The sequence below is a fragment of the Phaseolus vulgaris genome, chromosome 5 (assembly GCF_000499845.2).
Source record: "Phaseolus vulgaris cultivar G19833 chromosome 5, P. vulgaris v2.0, whole genome shotgun sequence".
NCBI lineage: Eukaryota > Viridiplantae > Streptophyta > Magnoliopsida > Fabales > Fabaceae > Phaseolus > Phaseolus vulgaris.
In genome coordinates, this window is record NC_023755.2 from 29,451,252 (window position 1) to 29,473,900 (window position 22,649).

At 34.8% G+C, this 22,649-nt stretch overlaps 2 protein-coding genes across 2 annotated transcripts; both read right to left on the reverse strand.

Moving 5' to 3' along the window:
- Positions 1-2,153: 2,153 nt before the first annotated feature.
- Positions 2,154-3,815, reverse strand: LOC137834272 (uncharacterized). Its single transcript, XM_068642335.1, has one exon. The coding sequence runs from the start codon at positions 3,813-3,815 to the stop codon at positions 2,154-2,156; it is 1,662 nt and encodes a 553-aa protein (XP_068498436.1).
- Positions 3,816-16,523: 12,708 nt separating this feature from the next.
- LOC137835386 (probable serine/threonine-protein kinase PBL7) lies at positions 16,524-21,329 on the reverse strand. The gene is made up of 6 exons (XM_068643869.1): positions 20,989-21,329; positions 19,348-19,592; positions 18,992-19,127; positions 17,321-17,579; positions 17,092-17,224; positions 16,524-16,955 (listed from the first exon to the last, which is right to left on the reverse strand). Exons 1-6 carry the CDS (start codon positions 21,143-21,145, stop codon positions 16,692-16,694), a joined length of 1,194 nt encoding a protein of 397 aa, XP_068499970.1. The 5' UTR covers positions 21,146-21,329; the 3' UTR covers positions 16,524-16,691.
- Positions 21,330-22,649: the final 1,320 nt, after the last annotated feature.

Here is a 22,649-nt window from a genome sequence, read left to right on the forward strand (position 1 = left end):
TCATATGTTCATATGGTTTTACAACAAGAACTATGGCTAATTCAACATCAAAAATATGTTTAAAGTAAAGAAAGTTTTTAAATTCAAGAAATATTTGCAGAGAAACTTATATTTACTTTATTTAAAATCTTCATGTGTATTGAAAGGGAAATTTAAAAAGAAAAACTAATTATTTTATTATAATTATCATTATTAATTTTTGGGTGAGTTGTGTGCGTGTGTGGAAAAGAGAAATCTTCATTTATATTGTTTTCCTCTAATAGAAATGATAAATATTTCTTTGAAGACTTATTTTCTTTTTTGACAGTAAAAATTTAAGTTTTGATTAGTATATATAATTTTTCCATAGTGTTTCTTTTTATTATAAGTCTGTTTATTATTTTAATCTTTAAAAATAATTCGCATTCTGTAAGTTAATGATTGATATAGTATAATAAAAATAAGAAACAAAATTTTTTATGTTTTTGGTTTTTTTGTTCCTTTTCTCAATGTGTTATTGTTTACAAAAATGTTAATTTAGTTATACCATTTCAAAGTAATATATTATTTCATAAAAATGTTAATTTAGTTATACCATTTCAAAGTAATATATTATTTCATAGAATGATAGATGTTTCTTTAATCCTACTTTTCAAAAGAGTTATCGGTCATATGATATGATGACATTATGCACGAGAATAAAAAAGTAGTGTTTTTTTTTTCTTTCAACATATATCAAAATACTAGTGTTTTTTTTTCTTTCAACATATATCAAAATAATATAGTATTGCTGATAAAAAAAACAATATAGTTATCAAATATATAGAGAGGAAAATATTTTGTTCTCTTCTGAGAGTTTTCGGAACGGTTAGGGTTTGTGTGGTGCGGAGGTCTGACAATCTAGTTTTGGTGGTGCATTAGGGTTTTTGTGATTTAAGGCAGTGGTGCTCGCGGTTGTTGTGGGGTGTGTCGTGGAGGTTGCGAACAAACAGTTGTCCTGTTGCGGCATACCTACGTGCGAAAGGAAGTGACGTGTGGGACCCTGTGCGACAAACGACAACGCGTGACGAGAGCAGAGGGTGTTGCGCACGATGAGAGAAGGGCGTTGTGCGCGCGACGTCTGCTGTTTGCGGCAATCCATTGTGGTGACGCGAGACGTGTGGTGGAGCGTGATCTGCGAGCAACGAGCTTGCGTCAGTCTGGGACCAGTGCGATGGTGTTGCACGCGGAGGCGGCAGTTGCTTCTGTGGGGGGTTGTGGTTGCAGGGGGTGGTTGTGTGTTCGCTACTGGTTGGGCAACGACAGTGCTTGTCGTGTGCAACAACTTGTTAGTTGTTGGGGATGGCGGAGTGATGTGAGTTGATTTTAGATGTTTTCATTTAGTTGACACTTTACTTTAAGATTGAGATTTTAGGAGTTAATGGTGATGACCTTAGGAAAATTCCCACTGGACACTAACTTAACCATGTGGTTAAGTAGGTGTGAAGGTGCATTTCACAAAGGCAAAGATAAAAAGACATTGTATGGTGACATGTATGCAATTGTTGAAATAAAGAAGAAAACTAGGAAATATTAATGGAAAGGAAACATGAAGGAAATGGAAAAAGAAACTTATGGAGATGGTGGTGGGTGGTCACGCCAGGTGGAAACCACCAAGATAAGTGTTAGGCCGCCACTTGAGAGTTTCATTCTCATCAAGATAAGACCAAAAGGAAGAAGAGACAATACTCACTCAAGCTCTCACAATATTTGTGCAGCGTAACTTTTCTATTCAATTTCAACATGTAAAATACAATGGGTAGGCCTCCTATTTATAGGTGAAGGAGCCTTGGAAAACAAGCAAGAGGGGTAGGATGGGAAAAGAGAAAAAATGGGCAGTCTTAGGGTTTGACTAAGTCAAACTCGCATCCTAGGCCTGTCCTTCTAGAAACTAGGTCAAATTGTCTTCCTAAAAGGCTAGGAACAAGCTAAAATGATACTTACACCCCCTATTATGCTAAAGGCACCTTATTCTAGCCTATCTTTACTATTTGGACCCGTAAAGTGAGCCCAAATTATTTACAACTTGTTTTATTCTTTAAGAAGACTAGTAGGAAGAACATTAGATGCTCTGGTTTGTGTCCATTTCTTCCTCTGGTGAGGTTTGCTAAATCCTTGGTGGGGTCTTCACTTGATTATTGAGATGACTTCTCATAGTGTGCATCCTTGGTCATCTCCTCGTTTGCTTGGTTTGCATCATGCCCCCCAGGTTTGAGAGAATTCGACCTCGAATTTAGAACTCTTGAAGATAACATAGTTAGTTTGTTCACATATAAGATAGTGCAAGGTGTGGGATGTGAAACAAACTTATGTTCTTTAAGCTTGGGTAGTTCAAAAGGGTAAGCGTTTCTTACAAGCCATGTTGGAAAAGAAGATTTGGGGATGGAAGAGCATGGTGATAAAAATCCTCTTAAAAGGTGAGAACCCTTAGGAGGTATTTGATGTTCATCCCAAAGTTTCTTTGTCCAAGATGTCAAGTAATTAGATTTATTTGGTAATGAAAAAGACAAAGAAGAAGGACACCTTGGAGGTGTAGTTGGTAGCATGGCACAAGTCAACATGATTAGTTTAGTTGTGGAAGATGATATTTTGTGACTCGGTTTATCTTTTCTTTCGTTCTCTTCTTCATTTTCTCTTTTGTTTTTCATTTTAAGTTGGTCCTCATGGACTTCTTTTGGTGAGAGAGATTTTAGTGTGACCTTATGCCCATGGAAGGTGATAGAGATTTTGTTGGTAACGCCATCATGAAGGGTTTTCATATCATATTGCCATGGCCTACCTAAAAGAATATGAGTAGCTTCCATAGGGACAACATCACACAAGACCTCATCCTTATATTTACCAATAGAAAAGGCTATGAGGACTTGCTTATTCACTATGATCTCCCCCTCTTTACTTAACCATTGAAGTTTATAGGGCTTTGCATAAGAGATGGTTGATAACTTAAGTTTGTCTACCACTTTTGTGTTTGCCACATTTGCACAACTCCCTTCATCCACAATTAAGGAGAACAACTTATTATTAATGAGGCACCTAGTGTGGAAAATGTTTTCCCTTTGACTTTCATAAAAAGGTTTTAAAACTTGACCTAACATGTGCCTCACTACTAATAAGTCTTCTTCACATGGATTCTCACTTTCTTCCTCACTTGGCGATCTAGAATGGTTAGGGGACCTAGACCTTTGGGAGCTATGGTCACTCATGACAACCCCTTCTTTAACCATCTTGTTTCTTTTTGAAGGACAATTAGATACAATGTGTCCAAAACCTAAACATTTAAAACACTTTCTACTTGAGATTTTAGTAGGTGAGTTAGGTGTTGAAGTGGAGGGATTAGAATTTCTAGGGTTGTAAGTGGAATCTTTCTCAACATTTGAAGGAAAATTTTTGGAAAAAGTTTTGTTTTTGGTTTTCCAAGATGATTGGTAGTAGCCATCATTATGAGAGTTTTTGAAATGGTTTTTCTTTGAAAGTTGGGTTTCAACCTTGATGGCGAGGTGAACCAATTTTTCTAAAGATGAATACTCATAAAGTTTCACCACATATTGGATTTCCCTTCTTAGTCTACTTACAAATCTAGCCATTTTAGATTGCTCACTTTCATGCATGTCAATTTTAGTTAAAGTCATTTCAAGCTCTTTAAAATAATCATCAACACTTTTTGTTCCTTGTTGAAGCCGTTGGAGCTTCAACAAGAGTTCCTTCCTATAGTGAGGAAGAACAAACCTAGCGCGCATGCATAACTTTAAATCCTCCCAAGAGACCACATTTGACCTCTTGTTAAGTCCAATGTCCATTACAGTCTTATGCCACCACTGCATGGCATAGTCTAAAAATTCTAAGGAGACTAACTAGACTTTTTGGTCTTCTTGGACCTCATGTACATTAAAAATTTGTTTAACTTTAGCCTCTCATCCTAGATATATGTTGGGATCACCTTCCCCACTAAAACTAGGAATTTTTACATAAGGCAAAGAAAGTTTAGGAGCATGGTGTGGATGTTGGAGCCTCTCCTCAAATTGGTTCAATCTCCAATCTTCTTCTTCCTCATGGCTACCATATTGAGTGAAACTTCTTGTATCTCTTTTATGCTCCCATCTCCTTGGTTGTCTTACATGAGCCGATTCAAGCCTTTGGAGCCTCTCCTCCATTTGTCTCATTTCCTCATCTTTTTGTGCAAGGGATCTCCTAGCAGCCGTGATGGATATCCACTAGGAGAGGATTTTATTAATGAAGGAAGAGGATTTTCACCTACACATTTGAAGTTCTTCCTTCTAGTCTTCTCACAAATTAAAAGAAGTCAAAGAGAAGATCAAGCCTAAAGATAAAGAAGTCTACAAACTCTCAAATAATAGGCTTCATATTAAATATCTCTCTTTATAGTTTCTTTTAAATTGTAAATAATATAGAATAATGTTTAGAAAGGTGCTTAGAGGGAAACATGAGACACCTCTTTTGTAAAAACATCTTTAGGCTTTAGCTTAGCAAATTCTAGAAGCTTGGGGAGTGAGCTTAGTAAGGGGGTGTGATCTTAGGAGTTTTTTGGGTAGCTTAGGGAATAAGCTATGTAAATGACCAGCCCTTACTCCTATAAAAGGAGGGCTTAGGTCCTTCACAATTCAGATTGGAATTTTATAGTAGAGAGACTATACTCAATTTGGGAGAGAATTTGTGAGTTTTGAGTCTTCCTCTTCTTTGCCTTATCTTGTGAGCTATGGTGAGCTTCAAGTGGTGGCACTCCATCACTTATCTTGGTTCAAGGTTCCAAGTGGCGTGAATGGCTTCTTCCAATTCTCAAAATCCAGCAAGCATCTTATTCTATAAGTATTCTTCTTCCCTTTTCTTCAATTTTCCATTCGGTAGTTTTGATTCCTAGAGTTTACTTCTTTTTCTACCATTTATTTTGTGTTTCCAGCATTGTGTTCTTAATTCTGTTTTGGTTCAGTAGCTAGCTTTTAAATTCTGTCCAGTTTTAATTCTTGTTCTTCTTTCCTTTTGTTTTGATTCAATTTGACAATACATGGACTTCCATATGAGTCTTGGTTGGTGCTTAGTTTTGGTGAGTTCTTGAATTTAGAACATTGATCCAATTCTAAAGTAAAGTGCCTTTCAAATCCAGCTCAAGTTGTTCCTAAGAATGTCAAGAATCATGTGTTCTTGTAGTTACATTCACATCAAGCCGTCAATTCACTCATAAGGAATGCCTTTTTGGAAGATTGGGGTTTTGATGTCTCCCCTGAAGAAAGATGAGCCATAATTCACAAGTGAACAAACAATTAGTGAAATAGAAGTTAGAAAACAATCTCTTTAGTTTGCGTCACTTTGGTGAAAAGAAAACAAGAGGAGAACACTCAAAGCACTCAAAAAGAATTTTATCCTCTCACAAAGGTCTTTCTTGAGGTTGAAAACTCTCAAATGAAAAAGGTCAAAGCCTTAATCACTTGATCTTAAAAGAAACCGCAACAAAACTTAAGAAAAAAAATTACAAAAGACAATCAAGAAAAGCTAAACCAAATTTGAGAAAGAGATTATGACAAAACTTTGAAGAAAGACAATTAAGAAAAAGGCACACAAAAATGACTCAAAGATACTTACTAAACTTTTAACAATGAAACTTTTTCTTTAGAAATTGTTAAAGCAAAAGGATAAAAATTCCACAATGGTTGAAATCAATTTGCCAATCAAGTTGAACCCAAAATTTTGAAATGTTTTTTTTTTCTTTAAGAAATGGACCCCAAATTTGTGCTTCACACTTCTTTCCTTTTTTTTATACTAGTTCTTGAATTATGGAAATGAAATTTCCATAGTTTTTATCATGCATATTTTCCAATAACTCCAATTTTTGCAAAAAGTTTGGGCTTCAATTTAATTAATCAATCGAAATCTTTTGTTTGGAACTTAAATCTACTTCTACTAAAACAAGTTTCTAATTACTTCTTAAACTTTCAAAATTAAAAGCCAAGTAAATAGAATCAAAATAAGGACTCCTAGAACACTAATGAGCATATGACTCAAATCAAAAAGGCAAGAACACAATAAGACACAAAAATAATAATCCAAAAGCAAAATAATGCTATGGAAAAGTAAAATGGCCGAATGAAATTGCAAGAAAATAAAAGGGCTGAAATTAAATGCAAGAATGTAAGGAGAAGAATTTAAAGGTACTTGAATGTAAAGACAAGGAATTAAAGATGCAAGAAAATAAAGTGCCAAACAACTCTAAACAAGATATGCTCAAAAACCAAAGCTCTGAATACCACATGATGTGAGTTGATTTTTAGATGTTTTCATTTAGGTGACACTTTACTTTAAGATTGAGATTTTAGGAGTTGATGGTGATGACCTTAGGAAAATTATCACTAGACACTAACTTAACCAAGTGGTTAAGTAGGTGTGAATGTGCATTTCACAAAGGCAAAGATAAAAAAGACATTGTATGGTGACATGTATGCAATTGCCGAAAAGAAGAAAACTAGGAAACATTAATGGAAAGGAAACATGAAGGAAATGGAAAAAGAAACTTATGGAGATGGTGGTGGGTGGTCACGCCACTTGATGGGTGGAAACCACCAAGATAAGTGTTAGGCCGCCACTTGAGAGTTTCATTCTCATCAAGATAAGACCAAAAGGAAGAGGAGACAATACTCACTCAAGCTCTCACAATATTTGTGCAGCGTAACTTTTCTATTCAATTAAAACATGTAAAATACAATGGGTAGGCCTCCTATTTATAGGTGAAGGAGCCTTGGAAAACAAGCAAGAGGGGTAGGATGAGAAAAGGGAAAAAATCGGCAGCCTTAGGGTTTGGCTAAGTCAAACCCGCATCCTAGGTTTTTCCTTCTAGAAATTAGGTCAAATTGCCTTCCTAAAAGGCTAGGAACAAGCTAAAATGATACCTACACCCCCTATTATGCTAAATACACCTTATTCTAGCCTATCTTTGCTATTTGGACCCATAAAGTTGGCCCAAATTATTTACAACTTGTTTTATTCTTTAAGAAGACCAGCAGGAAGAACATTAGATGCTCTAGTTTGTGTCCATTTCTTCCTCTGGTGAGGTCTGCTAAATCCTTGGCCATCTCCTTGTTGGCTTGGTTTGCATCAGAGAGGGTTCTAAGGGTTTCCTCATCCCATGGAATTGTTTGATGGATCAAGAAGTATCTCTTGATAAGAACGTATATGCTATGACAAGCCAAAGTAAGACATTTGCTCAGGCTTTGGGAAATACGTGTGACATTCCTTTGTCCCAGCTATCTACTCCTTGTATTAAGGGAGACATGGTTGCGGTCCAGATTGATGAAGAAGATTACTTGGTTGGTCTTGCGGATTGCAAGACCCATCTTCATGGTCGGATTATTCTATCTAAGGGGGATAAACCTCTCACACACTTGGATTTAACTAAAAAGTTGGAGCCGGTGTGGAAGACTTTTGGACCGTGGAAAGCAATTCCTATTGGGAAGGGTTTCTATAAGTTTGAGTTTGCTTCTTTAGAACACATGTGATGGGCCCTGAGGATAGGTTCCTTGAAGTTATCTCCTGGTTTCTTGAGATTGTTTGCTTGGACAAAAGAATTTGTTCCAGCTACCACGAAGAGTACCAAAACTCAGGCCTGGGTTAGAATATACAATTTGCCTTTGGAGTATTAGAGACCAAGGGCGATATTTTCCATCATTAGAGGTCTTGGTACTCCTTTGAATTTGGATGATCATACTATGAAAAATAATAGGGGTATGTTTGCTAGAGTGCTAGTGGATACTATGAGAAAGAATAGGATTTGTTGTCCCTCTTCCCGATCACCTCTTGGTTGAACATCCAGACTTTTCTTTTGTAGCTGGTCTGGAATATGAATGGCTCCCTCCATTTAACTCTCACTGTAAGATGATTGGGTATGAGCTTGCTTAGTGGCGGGTGATTCATGATCAGGGTCGTGTTCCTGGGCCTCAACCTAAACCTTCTCAGAAGACAACTTCTGATGAACGGGAACAGGGTAGGGTCGCGACTCCTAAACAACGTAAAGAGTATCAGAAGAAACATCCACAATCGAAATTTGTGGAAGGCCCCACTGATAAATTGAAAATTGATGCTCCTGACGGGCTAATGCAGGGTCACTTTTGGGTCACCTTGCTTCTGATAAAACAGGTGGATGGGAGGATGATTTTGTAGATATTGTTGGAAGGTAGAGTGGGGTGAATTGTCTTTCGCAAATACTGAAGGTAGAGTAAAGTTCAATGAAGAATCAATGAACAAGAAACCAGATCTACCAACAAATAAACCTGTTTCAAGTTGATTCTAAAAAATCAACCGGTTGTTTATGCAAATCAACTAGTTGATTTTATCAACAATGAATAAAAACAAGATGAAACGGATTTAAAGGAGATAAAGGATAGAAAGATCACACAACAAATTTATACTGATTCACTCTTAACCAAAAGTTACATCCAGTTCCTAGAAACATATGAGCAATCCACTGAGCAATCAAAACCTTGATTAGAAACCACACACACCAAAGAGGTGATCTTAAATCCCTCAAGAACACACACCTCCTTTGGCTAACAACACACCACATATCAGAACACCTTCTAGATCTGCACACACCAGTCTTTACAGAATTACAAAAATCAAGAGAGAAAAGGAATGATCACACTTGATACAATCAAAAGATTGAATTGAAAAATACAAAGCAGTCCTATTCCACTCTTTAAAAGAATCCAAAACATGAAGCAATCTTGGGGAAAACTGATTTGAAAGGTACAATCTCATTTCATAACAACTACGAGCGTATAACATATTATTTATACTCCAAAAAGCTGTTAAAAACATTTAATGCAAGAGCCAAATGAGTTTTGAATCATTTAAGACAGTTTTAACAAACCTAACATATTTTGTTAAGGATTTTCAAAAAACAATTGGTTGATTTCTCGAAAGAACCGATTGAATTGGTTTGATAGCAAAGTCAAACAAAGTCAAGCTTTTCAAATCCTTTTCAAAAACCACTAAGTATAAAGCAACCGATTGAAACGATAAAACAACTAGTTGTTTTTCCACTTCTTTAGAAAACACTCTTTTTTCAAAAGATCTTGATTAAAACAAGTTTGGATCATAACAAAGAGTGGATTTACAAATTCAAACTACCCAAAACACACACACACAAGCAACACCCAGGTCTTCAAGCAATCCTTATAGATTTGGAGACATCAAAGCCTATCTTAAACAGATATACCTCCTTTCGAGGATGCCTCGGATCATGATAGGTCCCCATCTAGGTAGGGTTTGTCCACTCCCACTTCGGATTTCCCAGAATCGGGGATGCTAAGGAATTCATTTGTCGTTATGCAAGCCAAGGGCTCAGAGTCACATTCAGTTACGACTCCTATTGATGATCATCATTTGGAGGTCTCTGCTCCTATGGATGTACCATCTCCATTGCGTCCTGCCTCTCCTCGGAAGGCTAAATCATCCACAGATTCTAAGCACCAATTAAGACTTCAATTGATGGTCATCATGTGGAGGTCTCTGCTATTGTGACTGTACCATCTTCGTCGCCTCATACCTCCCCTCAAAAGGCTAAATTTCTTGGGGATGTTAAAGCACTATCGTTGGTCCTGCAAAATCACTTTTCCTCTCTTGATGGTTTGGACACTACAAATGTTGTTTACAAATTTTGAGTTGATCCTAATGAGATGAAGGAGGATGCCAATGATACTGGAGAAGAAATAGTTTTCACTAAAAAAAACTAAGGAGACCACCTAAGGGGACTGGTAAATCCAAAAAAGACTGCTAAGGCAGTTATCTCTACAACGTCACAATGAAGGTTTCTTCATTTTTCTGGAATGTTAGAGGACTGGAAAATCACAAAACTGTGGAGATGTTGATTAGTTTACTTAAACTACATAAACCCCTTCTGGTTTTTCTTGTTGAACCTATGATGTCGTACACTGATACTTTCGACGTGCTTTTCAAATATGTTAATATGCATTTGGTGGCTACGTCTCCTATTGTTAATAAAGTTTCTAAGCTTTAGTGTTTGTCGGTTCTTAATCTTGTCCAAAAATTTCTAGGTCAATGATCATCTTATTTTTGTTACTTGTTTTCTGCATGATAAATGTTTTAGCTTTGCAGGTGTTTATGGTGGTAACACATGTTGAACATTGGCTTTGATGTCTCCAAATCTATGTGGATTGCTTGAAGACTTTGATGATGGGTTTCTGGGTGTGTTTTGGGTAGTTTGAATTTGTAATCCACTCTTAGAGTTGATCCAAGGTTATTTGATTTTAATCGTTTTGAAAAAGATATGTTTTCAAATAGAAGCAGAAAAACAACCTGTTAATTTCTCGTTTTAATCGGTTGTTTTTCTCTCAGCTTGTTTGAAGGGTTTTTAAACTATTTGACTTTGGTTGACTTTGTTGTAAAACTAATTCAGTCGGTTATTCCGAAAAATCAACTGACTGTTTTTTGAAAATTCTTAAGAGAATTTAGTTTAACTAATTCAATCTATTTTTGTTTGTTTTCAAACTGATTTTGCTTTTGCATTAAATGTTTTTAACAACTGATTGGAGTATAAATAAGTGGTTATACGCTCCTGGTTCTTTTGGATTCATATTAACACTTTCAAAATCAGTTTTTCCAAGATTGCTTAAGGCTTTGGATTTTTTGCTAAGAGTGGAATAAGACTGTTGTGTATTATTTCAATCCAATTTGTGATTGTATCAGGTGTATTATATTCCTTTCTCTCTTTGATTTCTATTTCTGTAAAGATCTGGTGTTGCACAGAGTCAGAGAGGGTTCTGATTTGTGTTGTGTTGTAGCCAAAGGAAGTGAATGTTCTTGAGGGGTTCAAGATCACTTCTTTGGTGTGTGTGTGTGTGTAATTTGTAATTTGTTGTTGGTTACATAGTGGAATACCCAGTGGTTTCTGGGGACTAGATGTAGCTCTTGGTGAAGAGTGAACCAGTATAAACATTCTATGTGAATCTCTCTATCTTTACACTCTTTAAACTGCTTTAACTTTGTTTTTATAAAGTGTTGATAAAAACAACCGATTGTCAAAACAACCGGTTGATTTTCTGCTTCAAGCTTAAAAACAGTTTTATATTTGGCTGGACAAATTTTCCATTGATTAATTCTTCATAGCCTTTCACTTTACCTTCAATACTTGCGAAAATATTTCAAAAACAATTTACCCCCCCCCCCCCCCCGTTTTAGTCTTATAATCCTAACAACACATACTTGGCTAAACGATTTTTCTAGAGGGATCTTAGTTCCTTCATACGGCCTTGGTGTATTCTGGGAGATTTTAAAGTTGTGCTCTCGGCGGATGACTGTAAAGGGGGGGGGTGACTCTTAATCAGGTTTCTTGTAATGAATTCCTTTATTGAATTAATACTAATGATCTTTCTTGTATGCCTTTTACTGGATCTTGTTATACTTGGTGTAATGGAAGGAGAGGGTTGCATAGAATTCATAGAAGAATGGATAGGGCTTTATGTAATGCATAAAATATTTCAAAAACAATTTACCCCCCCCCCCCCTGTTTTAGTCTTATAATCCAAACAACACATACTTGGCTAGACGATTTTTCTGGAGGGATCTTAGTTCCTTCATAGGGCCTTGGTGTATTCTGGGAGATTTTAAAGTTGTGCTCTCGGCGGATGACTGTAAAGGGGGGGTGACTCTTAATCAGGTTTCTTGTAATGAATTCCTTTATTGGATTAATACTAATGATCTTTTTTGTATGCCTTTTACTGGATCTTGTTCTACTTGGTGTAATGGAAGGAGAGGATTGCATAGAATTCATAGAAGAATGGATAGGGCTTTATGTAATGCATAAAATATTTCAAAAACAATTTACCCCCCCCCCCCTTCTTGTTTTAGTCTTATAATCCTAACAACACATACTTGGCTAGATGATTTTTCTGGAGGGATCTTAGTTCCTTCATAGGGCCTTGGTGTATTCTGGGAGATTTTAAAGTTGTGCTCTCGACGGATGACTGTAAAGGGGGGGGTGAATTTTAATCAGGTTTCTTGTAATGAATTCCTTTATTGGATTAATACTAATGATCTTTCTTGTGTGCCTTTTACTAGATCTTGTTATACTTGGTGTAATGGAAGGAGAGGGTTGCATAGAATTCATAGAAGAATGGATAGGGCTTTATGTAATGGAGTGTGTCTGGATGAATGAGATTCTTGTACTTATCAGGTTCTTGTTAAAAACTGTTCTAATCATTCCTCTATTCGTGCTAGTCTTGCAAGTAATTCTTTGATGAAGGTTAGCAATTTTCGTTTCTTTTCTATGTGGCTTCAGTTCACTTTGTGTCTAAAGTTTATTCATGATTCTTGGGCTAATAAGGTTGTTGGTAGTCCTGTGTTTATTTTGCAACAAAAGGTTGAAAATTGAGCTTTGAGACTAGAATAAAAAAAAAAATTGGTAATGTTCACAATGCAATTCTTCTTAAGTAGTGTCTCCTCCTTGGTATTCAACAAAACTTAGAAACTACTAGTTTGTCTGATATTGATGGGCGTCTCTGTCAAGAAAAGATTGCTAAGAGGAGCTTGATCATGCTCTTCACTGTCAATATTTGTTTTGGAAAGAAAGGGCTAAGATGTTATGGTTCAAAGATGGAGATTGAAATACTGCATTTTTTCATGCTATGGTCTTAAGGAGAAATAATTCTAGTGGGATTCATCGTCTACGGATTGATAATGAGGTTACTGAGGATCCTAAACTCATTGATGATGATGATATTTTGGACTTTTATAAAAATATTTATGCTGAGTCTATTTCTAATGTTCTAGATACAAGTAAGATGGAAGATTTTATGGGTTTTTATATTCTTGAGCTAGTTTCCTTTGAGGAGAATATGATGTTAATTAAATGTCCTTATTTTTTGGAAATCAAGATTGTTGTTTTTAATCTTAATGGTAATAGTGTTCCTAGTCCTGATGGTTTTAGTGGTGTTTTCTATCATTCTTACTGAGACATTATTGGGACAAATGTTTGCAATGTTGTTCAACGGTTTTTTTAAACAAAAATGGGTTCTCCCTGGAATAAATAGTAATGTGGTATCTCTTATTCCTAAGATTCAGGGTGCTGACCCCATTATAGATTACAGGCCAATTGTTGTTGTTAATTTCAAATTTAAGATTATTTCCAAGATATTGGCGGATAGGCTTGCACTTGTGGCTGCTAGAATCATTTCTCCTAATCAATATGGGTTTGTGCAGGGTAGATAGATTCAGAATTGCATTGGTATTGCTTCTGAAGCTATTAACATGCTTTATAAAGTTCTTACACATGTGGCTTACAAAGTTTTGACACTCTGAGTTGAAAGTTCTTATTATTAGTTTTGACACGCTTGGGTTTTCACCCCTCGTTTGTCGGTTGGATTAGTACAATTCTCCGTTCAGCTATGCTTTCTATCAGAATAAATGGTAGTTTGGTGGGTTTTTTTTCCTTGCAGTAGAGGTGTCAACACAAAGTGATCCTTTGTCTCTACTTTTTTGTCTTGTAAAGGAAGTTTTTAGTAGAGGTATCTCTAAGCTTGTGAATGATAAGAAAATTTAGTCTGCAAGGTTATCTCACTCCCTCTCAAATTTTATATGTTGATGACATATTTGTTTTTTTGTAGGGGGATATTTAGTCTTTTAGAAATTTGAGTATTTTTCTTAAAACATATGGTGATTTTTCTGATCAATATGTTAATAAATCTAAAAGTAGTTTTTTCACCGTAGATAATTCTGCAAGATTTGTCACCATAATTCAACGTATTCTTTCTTGTAGTCATGGTTGTTTGCCTTTCAATTATTTAGGAGTGTCTATCTTTATTGGTGCTCCTAAGTGTCGATTTCTTCAACCTTTGGCTAATAAAGTCAAATTGAAGCTAGCATCTTGGAAAGGTAAATCTCTTAGCATGATGGATCAGATTCAGTTGGTCATTACAGTGATTACTGGATTTCTAGCTTATAGTTTTAATATGTATAAATGGCCTATTTCAATTCTTAACCAAGTTGAGCAGTGGTGTCGACATTTTATTTGAACTGGTGATATTTTGAAAAAAGGCATAGTCACCGTGAATTGGGATATGGTTTGTTCTCCTCTTGAGAATGGAGGTTTGAAGATTATTAATCTTCGTCATAAAAATAATGCATATCTTCTTAAGCTTGCTTGTAACTTTGCTTATAGCAACATGCCTTGGTGTTTGCTTTTGAAAGCCAGGATTCTTAAATCAAAATACGAGTTTAGAATGGTTTAGAGATCTTTATCTCTTTGGCTTGGAATTAAGCAGTTTTATTCTACTATACTTGATTATACTTCTTGGACTATTGGTACAGGTTCTTTTATTAGTTTCTGGAATGATAAATGGTGTTCTACTACTTCTTTAGCAAATATTGCAGTGTTATCTGCTAGCATTCTGAATACTGTCTCTCAGTTTTAGATAGGTTATGATTGGAATATTCTCTTATCTTTACTGCAGATGTCTCATTTTTTTAATCATATCATGGTTAGGGTGGGACATGATATTTTTAATTGGATTCTAGATGAGTCTGGTCGTTTCACTCTTAAATCGGCTAGGACTTTTTTCTTGGAACCAAAAGTTTCCTGTGGTTGGGGTAAATTCATTTGGTCTTTATCTATTCTGCCTTCCAAAACTCTAGTACTTTGGAAAGTTTTTCATAGGAGGCTCCCTACAAATCAACATATTCATAATAAAGGTTTGCATATATGTTCTATGTGTACGCTATGTGAAAAGCATGGTGAATCTATTCAACATTTATTTTTTGAATGTTCTAATGCTTTGCATATTTGGAGTTGGATTCGACAGATTTTTCTTACTTCTCATTTCTTTAATAAGGATGATCTTCTTTCTTTTATTAAGAGTGGTGATAGTCATTTGGTTAAATTGATTAAGCTTTGTTGTGATAACTTTTTCTATTTGAATGATATGGCATATGAGGAATTATGCTAGATTTCAAGATAAGATTGAGGTTTCTAGGGCTATTTCGGTAATTAAAGATTTAACTTGTCTAGTGGGAAATTTGTCTAAAGGTTCAATGAAGAATGATATGTTGAATTTCAACGTGATTGAGTTTTTTGGTATTAATACCCGTAGTGGTAAAGTTCTTTGTCCTCTGTTAGATGGGAGTTTCCTTCACCAGGTTGAGTTAAAATTAACACTGATGGGGCTGCTAGGGGTATCTTGGTCTTGCTACTTGTGGAGGTATTTTCTGTAGGAGTATGAGGGAGTTTATTGGTGCTTTCTTTGCGTTTCTTGAAGTTCAGACTACTATGGTTGCTGAGTTTTATGGAGTTATACATGTAATGGAGGAAACTCAAAAGATAGGTCTTACTAATTTCTGGCTTGAATTTGATTCTGCCTTGGTTTGTGATGCGTTTACTGCTATGAATAATGTTTTGTGGATGCTTCGTAATTGATGGAATACTTGTCTTAATTACTATGGGAAAATCAGGTTTAGGATTACTCATATTTTCATATTTTTCGTGAAGGAAATGCATGTGCGGATAAGTTGGTCAATTTAGAATTTATTCATAGAGAACCATTTCATTGGTATAATAGGCTTCCATCTAGTTTTTTCTTAGAATTCTTCATGAATAGGTATAGTCTACCTATGTATTTTTTTGTATTTTTTTAATAATATTTTTTTTATGTGATGACAAATGATGATTGTTACTTGAGGTGTCAACCTAGCCTAAGTGAGATGTCAAGTTGTATAATGTCTAACATGAAAGCTTTTATAAAAAAAATGCATAGATAACTAACTCAAACAATATACCTTACTTTGTCCTCAGTTTTTGATTTATAAATAAACGAAACAGTTGGTGCCATTCTAAGCTTGTCTTATGTCAGTGTTAGACTGGTGACAATGCATGAATTGCTACTTTCGCTTACTCTTTTAGACAAACAATATTTAATAACTACATTTTTCTGACAGAATTAAAAATGGCTTCAATTTTCCATACGTCGCCATGACAGTGACGAGGGTTTAGGAACATGAAGATATGGGGCGATGATCAAATGTAGGAAAACAGAAGATTAAACACGGTTTCTCTTTAACGTACTAGAAACAGAAATAGGTTTAAATATTTGAGAATCTTGCGACATTTCGTCAATCATATTTACGTATTTAACCAAACACGCTCTAATTATTTCGCTCATGATATGTTCAATATAGCCTTCAGCTTTTTATCCTTTTGCCATGATCCTAACACCATCATCCTTCCAAAGAAATCTGTGCCTCAGCCAGTAGTAACTACAAGAATGGAAAAAGTCGTACGAGGGGACAATAAGATGATGAATCCCCTTAGGAGTGTTCAATTGCTTTCTCTTCTCTCTTTTTTCTTTGTTTGCCTTCAAGGGTACAATAATTGATAATTGAAAACCACAATGATTAGTAAAGCACCAAGCAACCAACCATCAATTATGGGGAGACTTGAAAAGAGACTCTTAAGCAGAACCTTCCATCACAAACTAAGATAAACAAGTCTAATCTTTCATCAAATTGAACATTAGCATTGAACCCACCATTTTTTTCCTCTTCAAAAAGTATCCCATGGTTTAAGATTACAAAGAAAAGGCAACTACTACCAAGCTACAAATATTAGTTAGGTGAGCATGTACCTATCCTTCATTTAATGTTGATAATATATGTTACAAGCACTAACTGGATGTTGGGCCGGGGGACAACTTGGGGGAGTGGAAACTAGAGCAGCTTCCCACCTTTGAAGGGGACCTTTGAGTCTTGACCAGAGGAACCAATGACTGCACAACATCTGCCATGAGAGGACGATAATCTGCCTCTGGTTGCACACACATTGCGGCAATTGCAGCCACCTGCACAACCTCTTTCATAGAGTACTGTCCTTCTAGTGAAAGATCCATAATCTTGACAACCTTTTCTCTATCAGTCAAAAGAGGCAGAGCCTAACCACATCGCACATGCAAGTTTGTTAAAAAAAAGCTAGTGCTTAAATACGGTGTCGGATGAATTGAAAAACTGAAATACCAATTCATTAAATCAATTTAGAACTTGATTGGTGGAAAGAATTAGCAAACGCACCCAAGAAACAAGAACACCTTCTCCTGGAGGTCTCTTCATATCTACTGGCACTCGGCCAGTGAGCAGCTCTAAAAGTACAACACCATAACTGTACACATCTGATTTTGTGGTCAAATGCCCTGTTAGTGCATATCTGCACAAACAAACATTGAGAAACACATTAGTTTTTCATGAGGAATTATTTAAAGAAAATAACCAAAACAATGTAAAAACAAGGTAAGATTTGTACTCAGGGGCAACATATCCTTGGGTGCCCAAAACTCGAGTTGAAACATGTCCACCAGCTCTATCAGGTCCAAGCTTTGCCAATCCAAAATCAGAAACTTTGGCATGAAATTTCTTATCCAAGAGGATGTTACTGCTCTTAAAATCTCTGTGAATAACTGGGGGACTGACATGCTCATGAAGATATTCCAATCCCTTTGCAGCTTCAAGTGCTATTCTTAAGCGAGTTTCCCAATCCAACTTTACGGGTGTTATTATAGAATCTGAAAGAAAATTAATTCATGAAAACCAACTCAAACATACAAAATAACTAACAAAAAATAGCAAACATGGCTGCAGACACAACACTTTGGACATTTTATATTAAATAGTCCCCTGGTGAAAATTTTAAAAGAAAATAAGGGGAGAAAAAACAACATGACTCTTTATCTTGTAACGTCTTCAATAAGAGACAGCGAATCGAATAAAAAAAGATCAATACACCCCAAAAATATGGAATAAGAAACAATTATAACATTCTACTACAAATCATTGCAAAATTTTGTTTCATGGTTCAGATAATAAGCTTAATTCTTGCTCCAGGCTCTGGTTTATAATAGCTCAAATAGACAAATTAAGAATAGAAATTATTTTAAAACAAACTTTACGCCATAAATGACCCATCAAATATTTCCCTTTACAGTGTGTTCAATACACCTAGAGATTTAGAGGGAAGTATTGCAGCTTCAAGTAAACCTATTTAACACCCACTCCTGTTATAACAGATAAGACAACTCCTGTCTTTCCTGCCCAAGGGCTCTCTTCCCCTAAAAGAGAGACTAGAGGATGAGAAAAAACAATCAGGAGGTAAATCTCTCCTCTCTTGCAAGATTGTCAACTGTATATAAACTGACCAACTTAAGACCTTTCCTCAAAGAAGATCGCATATAAATTACTTATGCACCTACGAGCTATATATGTAAAATGTAGACATCTGAAAAAGCAGTAACAAAGCAAACATATAATGTAATTTAAGATTGAAATAACATGGTTATCACTTCAAGGCCACTGTCCAGATTGTGTAATATGCATGGAACAAAGTTCGATGTGTCACTTCTAACCCATAGTCATCACAAACTTTACAAGGGAAGAAAAAGCCTTGCAGAGAGAAGAAGTTCGGAAAAGAGAATGCAAAAGAGAGAATTTGGGGAAAATTATTTTCTTTGCTTATATGGACATGCCATTCAATCTTACACAACAAAAGAGAAGAAACTATGTAAGGAATCAGTTACTAAGAGAACCAAATGTAACAGTCAAACTGGGTACATGCTACCCAGACTGTTTCCAATCAATAATTTCATCAATTTAAATCAGATATTCAATACGGCAAGATTAACAGATTAATCTATCATCAAATATATTTCTAACTGAGAGTTGCTCATTCAAACTAGAAAAAGGTTCTAAGCAATTTTTCCTTGTTCCGGACCCTGTAGGGAGCAGATTAAGTATAGCAAAAGCCGAGATTGTTATATCAAAATTCAATAGACATATGATACATCCATCCCTTTACGAGGATGAGTCTGGACTAGTGTCTGTCAAGTACGAAAAGTTTTTGAAGTATCATATCATCCATTAGCAGCATTTTAAATTAGCAAAGAATAAAAGCTTTCTAGCAAATATATATTTCATAACTTACTGCTAACAGGATAAAGATGTTCCTGCAGTCCACCATTTGCCATAAATTCATACACCAGCAATTTATGATTACTATCAGAGCAGTACCCAAGCAATGCCAGCAGATATGGTGAATGCAACCGCCTTAGCAATTCCACCTACAGTAACATGTAAGCAACCAATTCAATTCAATTACCAAAATGAATTGGCTTCTAAAAGCTACTTAATTCATTGACAAGGCCAAAAAGAGTATGGTTTAAAAATTTAACTATTTTGATTATAGGGGAAATCAAACGCATAAACATGAAGAACAATGCATTCCTTTTCCCATTGTTTCTAGAAAAGAAACAATGCATTTCTAGATAAGAAGTAACAAACCTCTACTTTAAATTCTTCTTCCCCTTGCTTTCCTGCCTGATCCATGAATTTAATTGCAACTTTCCTGCCATTATTGAGCACTCCTCGGTAAACAAGTCCAAATCCACCATGACCAATGACATTCGACTTGCTAAAGCCCCCTGTAGCAGAATGCAGCTGCTTGAAAGTGAACACCTGAAGTCCTTTCTCGGCAATAACTTGCAGATTTGCAAAGTCACTATTCTCATTAAGGTTAGCGTCTTCAACTAATATAAAACCAAGCAAAATCTGTCAGTAACTGGGACCTCAATTTACTCAAGTAAAGTAGAAAAAAAGGAAAGATATAAAGGTTTAAAGTAAAAACACAGAAGTTACTTTCAAACCATTACTTTAAAATCTTGAAAGAAAGGGTAAAACATAATAACACTCAATGTACTCCCTTTTCCATTCTATTGAATACTCTCAAACAATATAGATGAGAATTAATTACACCCCGTAGAAAAAAAAATATAAATGAATATCAATGAACTGGCAGTATTAATTATTGCCTGCATTATACTTACTTTTTTTACAAGTGTAGAGATTGATATGTGATCATTAATTGAACTAATTAAATGAGAATACAAAGGAAAATAAGGATCAACTTGGCTTGAATAAGAAATTTCTATTTTCCTTCCTTGCTTTCACAAATAATTAAAAAAAAAATCATATTATTTTCACTTTGTTCAGTATTTTCGAACAGTTGTATAGAAAAAATGGTATTTTCACCATTGTCAAGTTTGTCAATAGTCATCTTTGTTGAGAACTGAAAACAGAATAAAAATAAGGCATCATTTCGTATTTATTTGTGAATCCATGAAAGGAAAACAGGAACAGTCTTTTCTTTTTAAACCGAACAGGTCTAACGTATCCGGTTTGATATGCGAACTCCACCAAATTTGAAGACAAGAAAGGAGCACGTATAAACAGTAAAAACAACAAACATACAGTTCCAACATAAATCTATCAACAGAACGCCCACGTCTTGCATTAGTCAAATTCTCCATTTTAATCTAAACCTACATGAAACACAACTAACCCCAACCCCTCCATAAAAAAATCACTAATTTTTCTGACAAAAAAAATTCATAAATAACACAATTTTTACCAAAATTTCCACTAGGCCAAAATCCAGGAGGGGGAAAAACACAAAACGAGCAAAATCTCAATCAAACCAGAATAAAACAGCACATGAGAGATATCACAGCCTAGTATCAATGGCACTAAATCTAACACTTCCCTTCAATCAGACGAAACTACACCGTAATCAAAACTAACCTCCACATGACAATAAATTATTACATAGTCCTCCCAAACCACCACCTGAGAAGTCTTCATGTGTCAGGTCTTTAAATTTACAAATTTACATAAAAGAATTAACAACAATAAATCACACGTCACCTAAAGACTATTTTTTTCATAAACTGAAAAACTCAAATTGTATAATAAATTCCCCTACAAGACACCTAGATGAATGTTATTAATTTTTTTCATAAACTGAAAAACTCAACTGCATGTTAGTACAGATTGGTCAGCAACAGTTCCATCGAATAATTTGTGGCGTTTGCAAATGAATAGAAAGCAAACATTGAAGTTCGGTACATTTCCGAAAGAGAGCCAAACCTTTTTTGAGGCTTTTGCGGCGGTTGGAGACCTTGTTGAGGATGTAGCAGTAGTAAGCAAAGGCAACGAGCAAGGCAAAGACGGCGAGGGAAGCGAGGACAATAATGGCGATGAGTGCAATCTTGGCCTTCCTTCTGTAGCCGTAATCTTCGTCCATTTCGATTTTTCTGAGGAGCAAAAACCCTAACCCTAGAAATTAAGCATAGTGGCAATGCGAGAAAAAGCGAGAATGGTTAAAAAGCTGTGTCGGAGCTTCGAAGTTGGAAGACACACTCTGACTTGGCTCACTCTCCCTCCCTCTGCCCTTTTTTTTCTCTGCCGCGTATAATGCTGTTACTGACTTTTCTCTTTTGCATCTTCCACCCTCAACTTCTTGCAATTTGCGTTTCCACCACCAACTTATTTTACACTATTTTCATTTTTCCCCTGCATAAGAATAGTTTTTAAATCCTTTAACAAAACATTTTCTATTAATTCACTTATTTATTAGGTTAAATACATTTTTTTATGAAATTGGATCAAATTAGTTCACTTAATACTTTTTTTCTAAAATGTTAACAAACATCTACAATGTCGGTTTGGAAAAGAGAATAGAAAAAAAAATCTATAAATTAACTATTTTTTTAGTGTTTATAATTTCTTAAATTTTACTTTTTTCAGTAACTATTTTTTTAATTCAAATAACTAATAATAATAATAAAAATCACATATACAATAAATAAATTACCAAACAATAACATTACTAAAGGAATTGTATTTTTTTTGTGTGTGCATAATTTTTTACAATTTTGTTTGAGTACCTATTTTTTAAATTCAAATAATTATCTAAAATAAAAATAAAAATCATATACACAATAAAATATTACATATAATAAAACCATAAAAATTATTTATTTTGTAATTACTTCTTATGATTTTTTTATAATTTAATAATATATTATTATTTCAATATTTATTATAATATTAATAAAATTTTATCAAAATAAAAAGGTGAACTACATATGCTTACATGTTTCTACTAGTAAAATAAATAAATAAATGATTTTATTTAAATCAAGAGAGAAAATAGAAACATAAAAAAGGAAAAAGAAAGTTTATAAGGGTAGGTAATTAATTACCTTGGTAGAAGTAAAATTAAATATTACTTGTTTTTTTTATACAATATCTAAATTATGCTTAGTGTAATATTATGTAAATTTAAAGATGCAAATTTGATAAATTTGCAAGGACATGTTTGATAAACTTGTATGTGACCTTAACTTTTTCAACAAGTCCAAATTTCTAGAAAGTGAATGATTTTTATTTTTTTTTGTCTCATTATTTAATTTTTTTTATCAAGTCTATAGACACAAAATCCCACAATTACCTTGAAGTCATCCTCTTCAAAAACAGTGACATATAAAAAATGTAAAATAAAAGTAGAAAGTGAATAAATATTTGAAGAGAAATCAGATTATTACAATGGAGCAAGCCTTTTTGGATTTTGTTTATATTAAAAATCTGAGATAATATATTGTTTAGATAAAAAGGAAAAGGTGTAAAAAGGGGAAAGATGAGGGACATAAGAATGCAAATGGAAAGAAATATGAGGCCGGCAGCTTTGATTGGAGTGAGAAGATTGAAGAGTGTTAATGCCATTTACTTAATTCAAATAGGACAAA

Excerpts from the sequence above, each read along its gene's own strand:
- LOC137834272 (XM_068642335.1), bottom strand. The coding sequence starts at position 3,815 with ATGGACATTGGACTTAACAAGAGGTCAAATGTGGTCTCTTGGGAGGAT.
- LOC137835386 (XM_068643869.1), bottom strand. The coding sequence starts at position 21,145 with ATGGACGAAGATTACGGCTACAGAAGGAAGGCCAAGATTGCACTCATC. Across the intron at positions 17,580-18,991 it reads ACATCTTTATCCTGTTAGCA|ATTCTATAATAACACCCGTA; the intron begins GTAAGTTATGAA and ends ATTTTCTTTCAG. Across the intron at positions 16,956-17,091 it reads AAGGTGTTCTTGTTTCTTGG|GCTCTGCCTCTTTTGACTGA; the intron begins GTGCGTTTGCTA and ends CGATGTGGTTAG.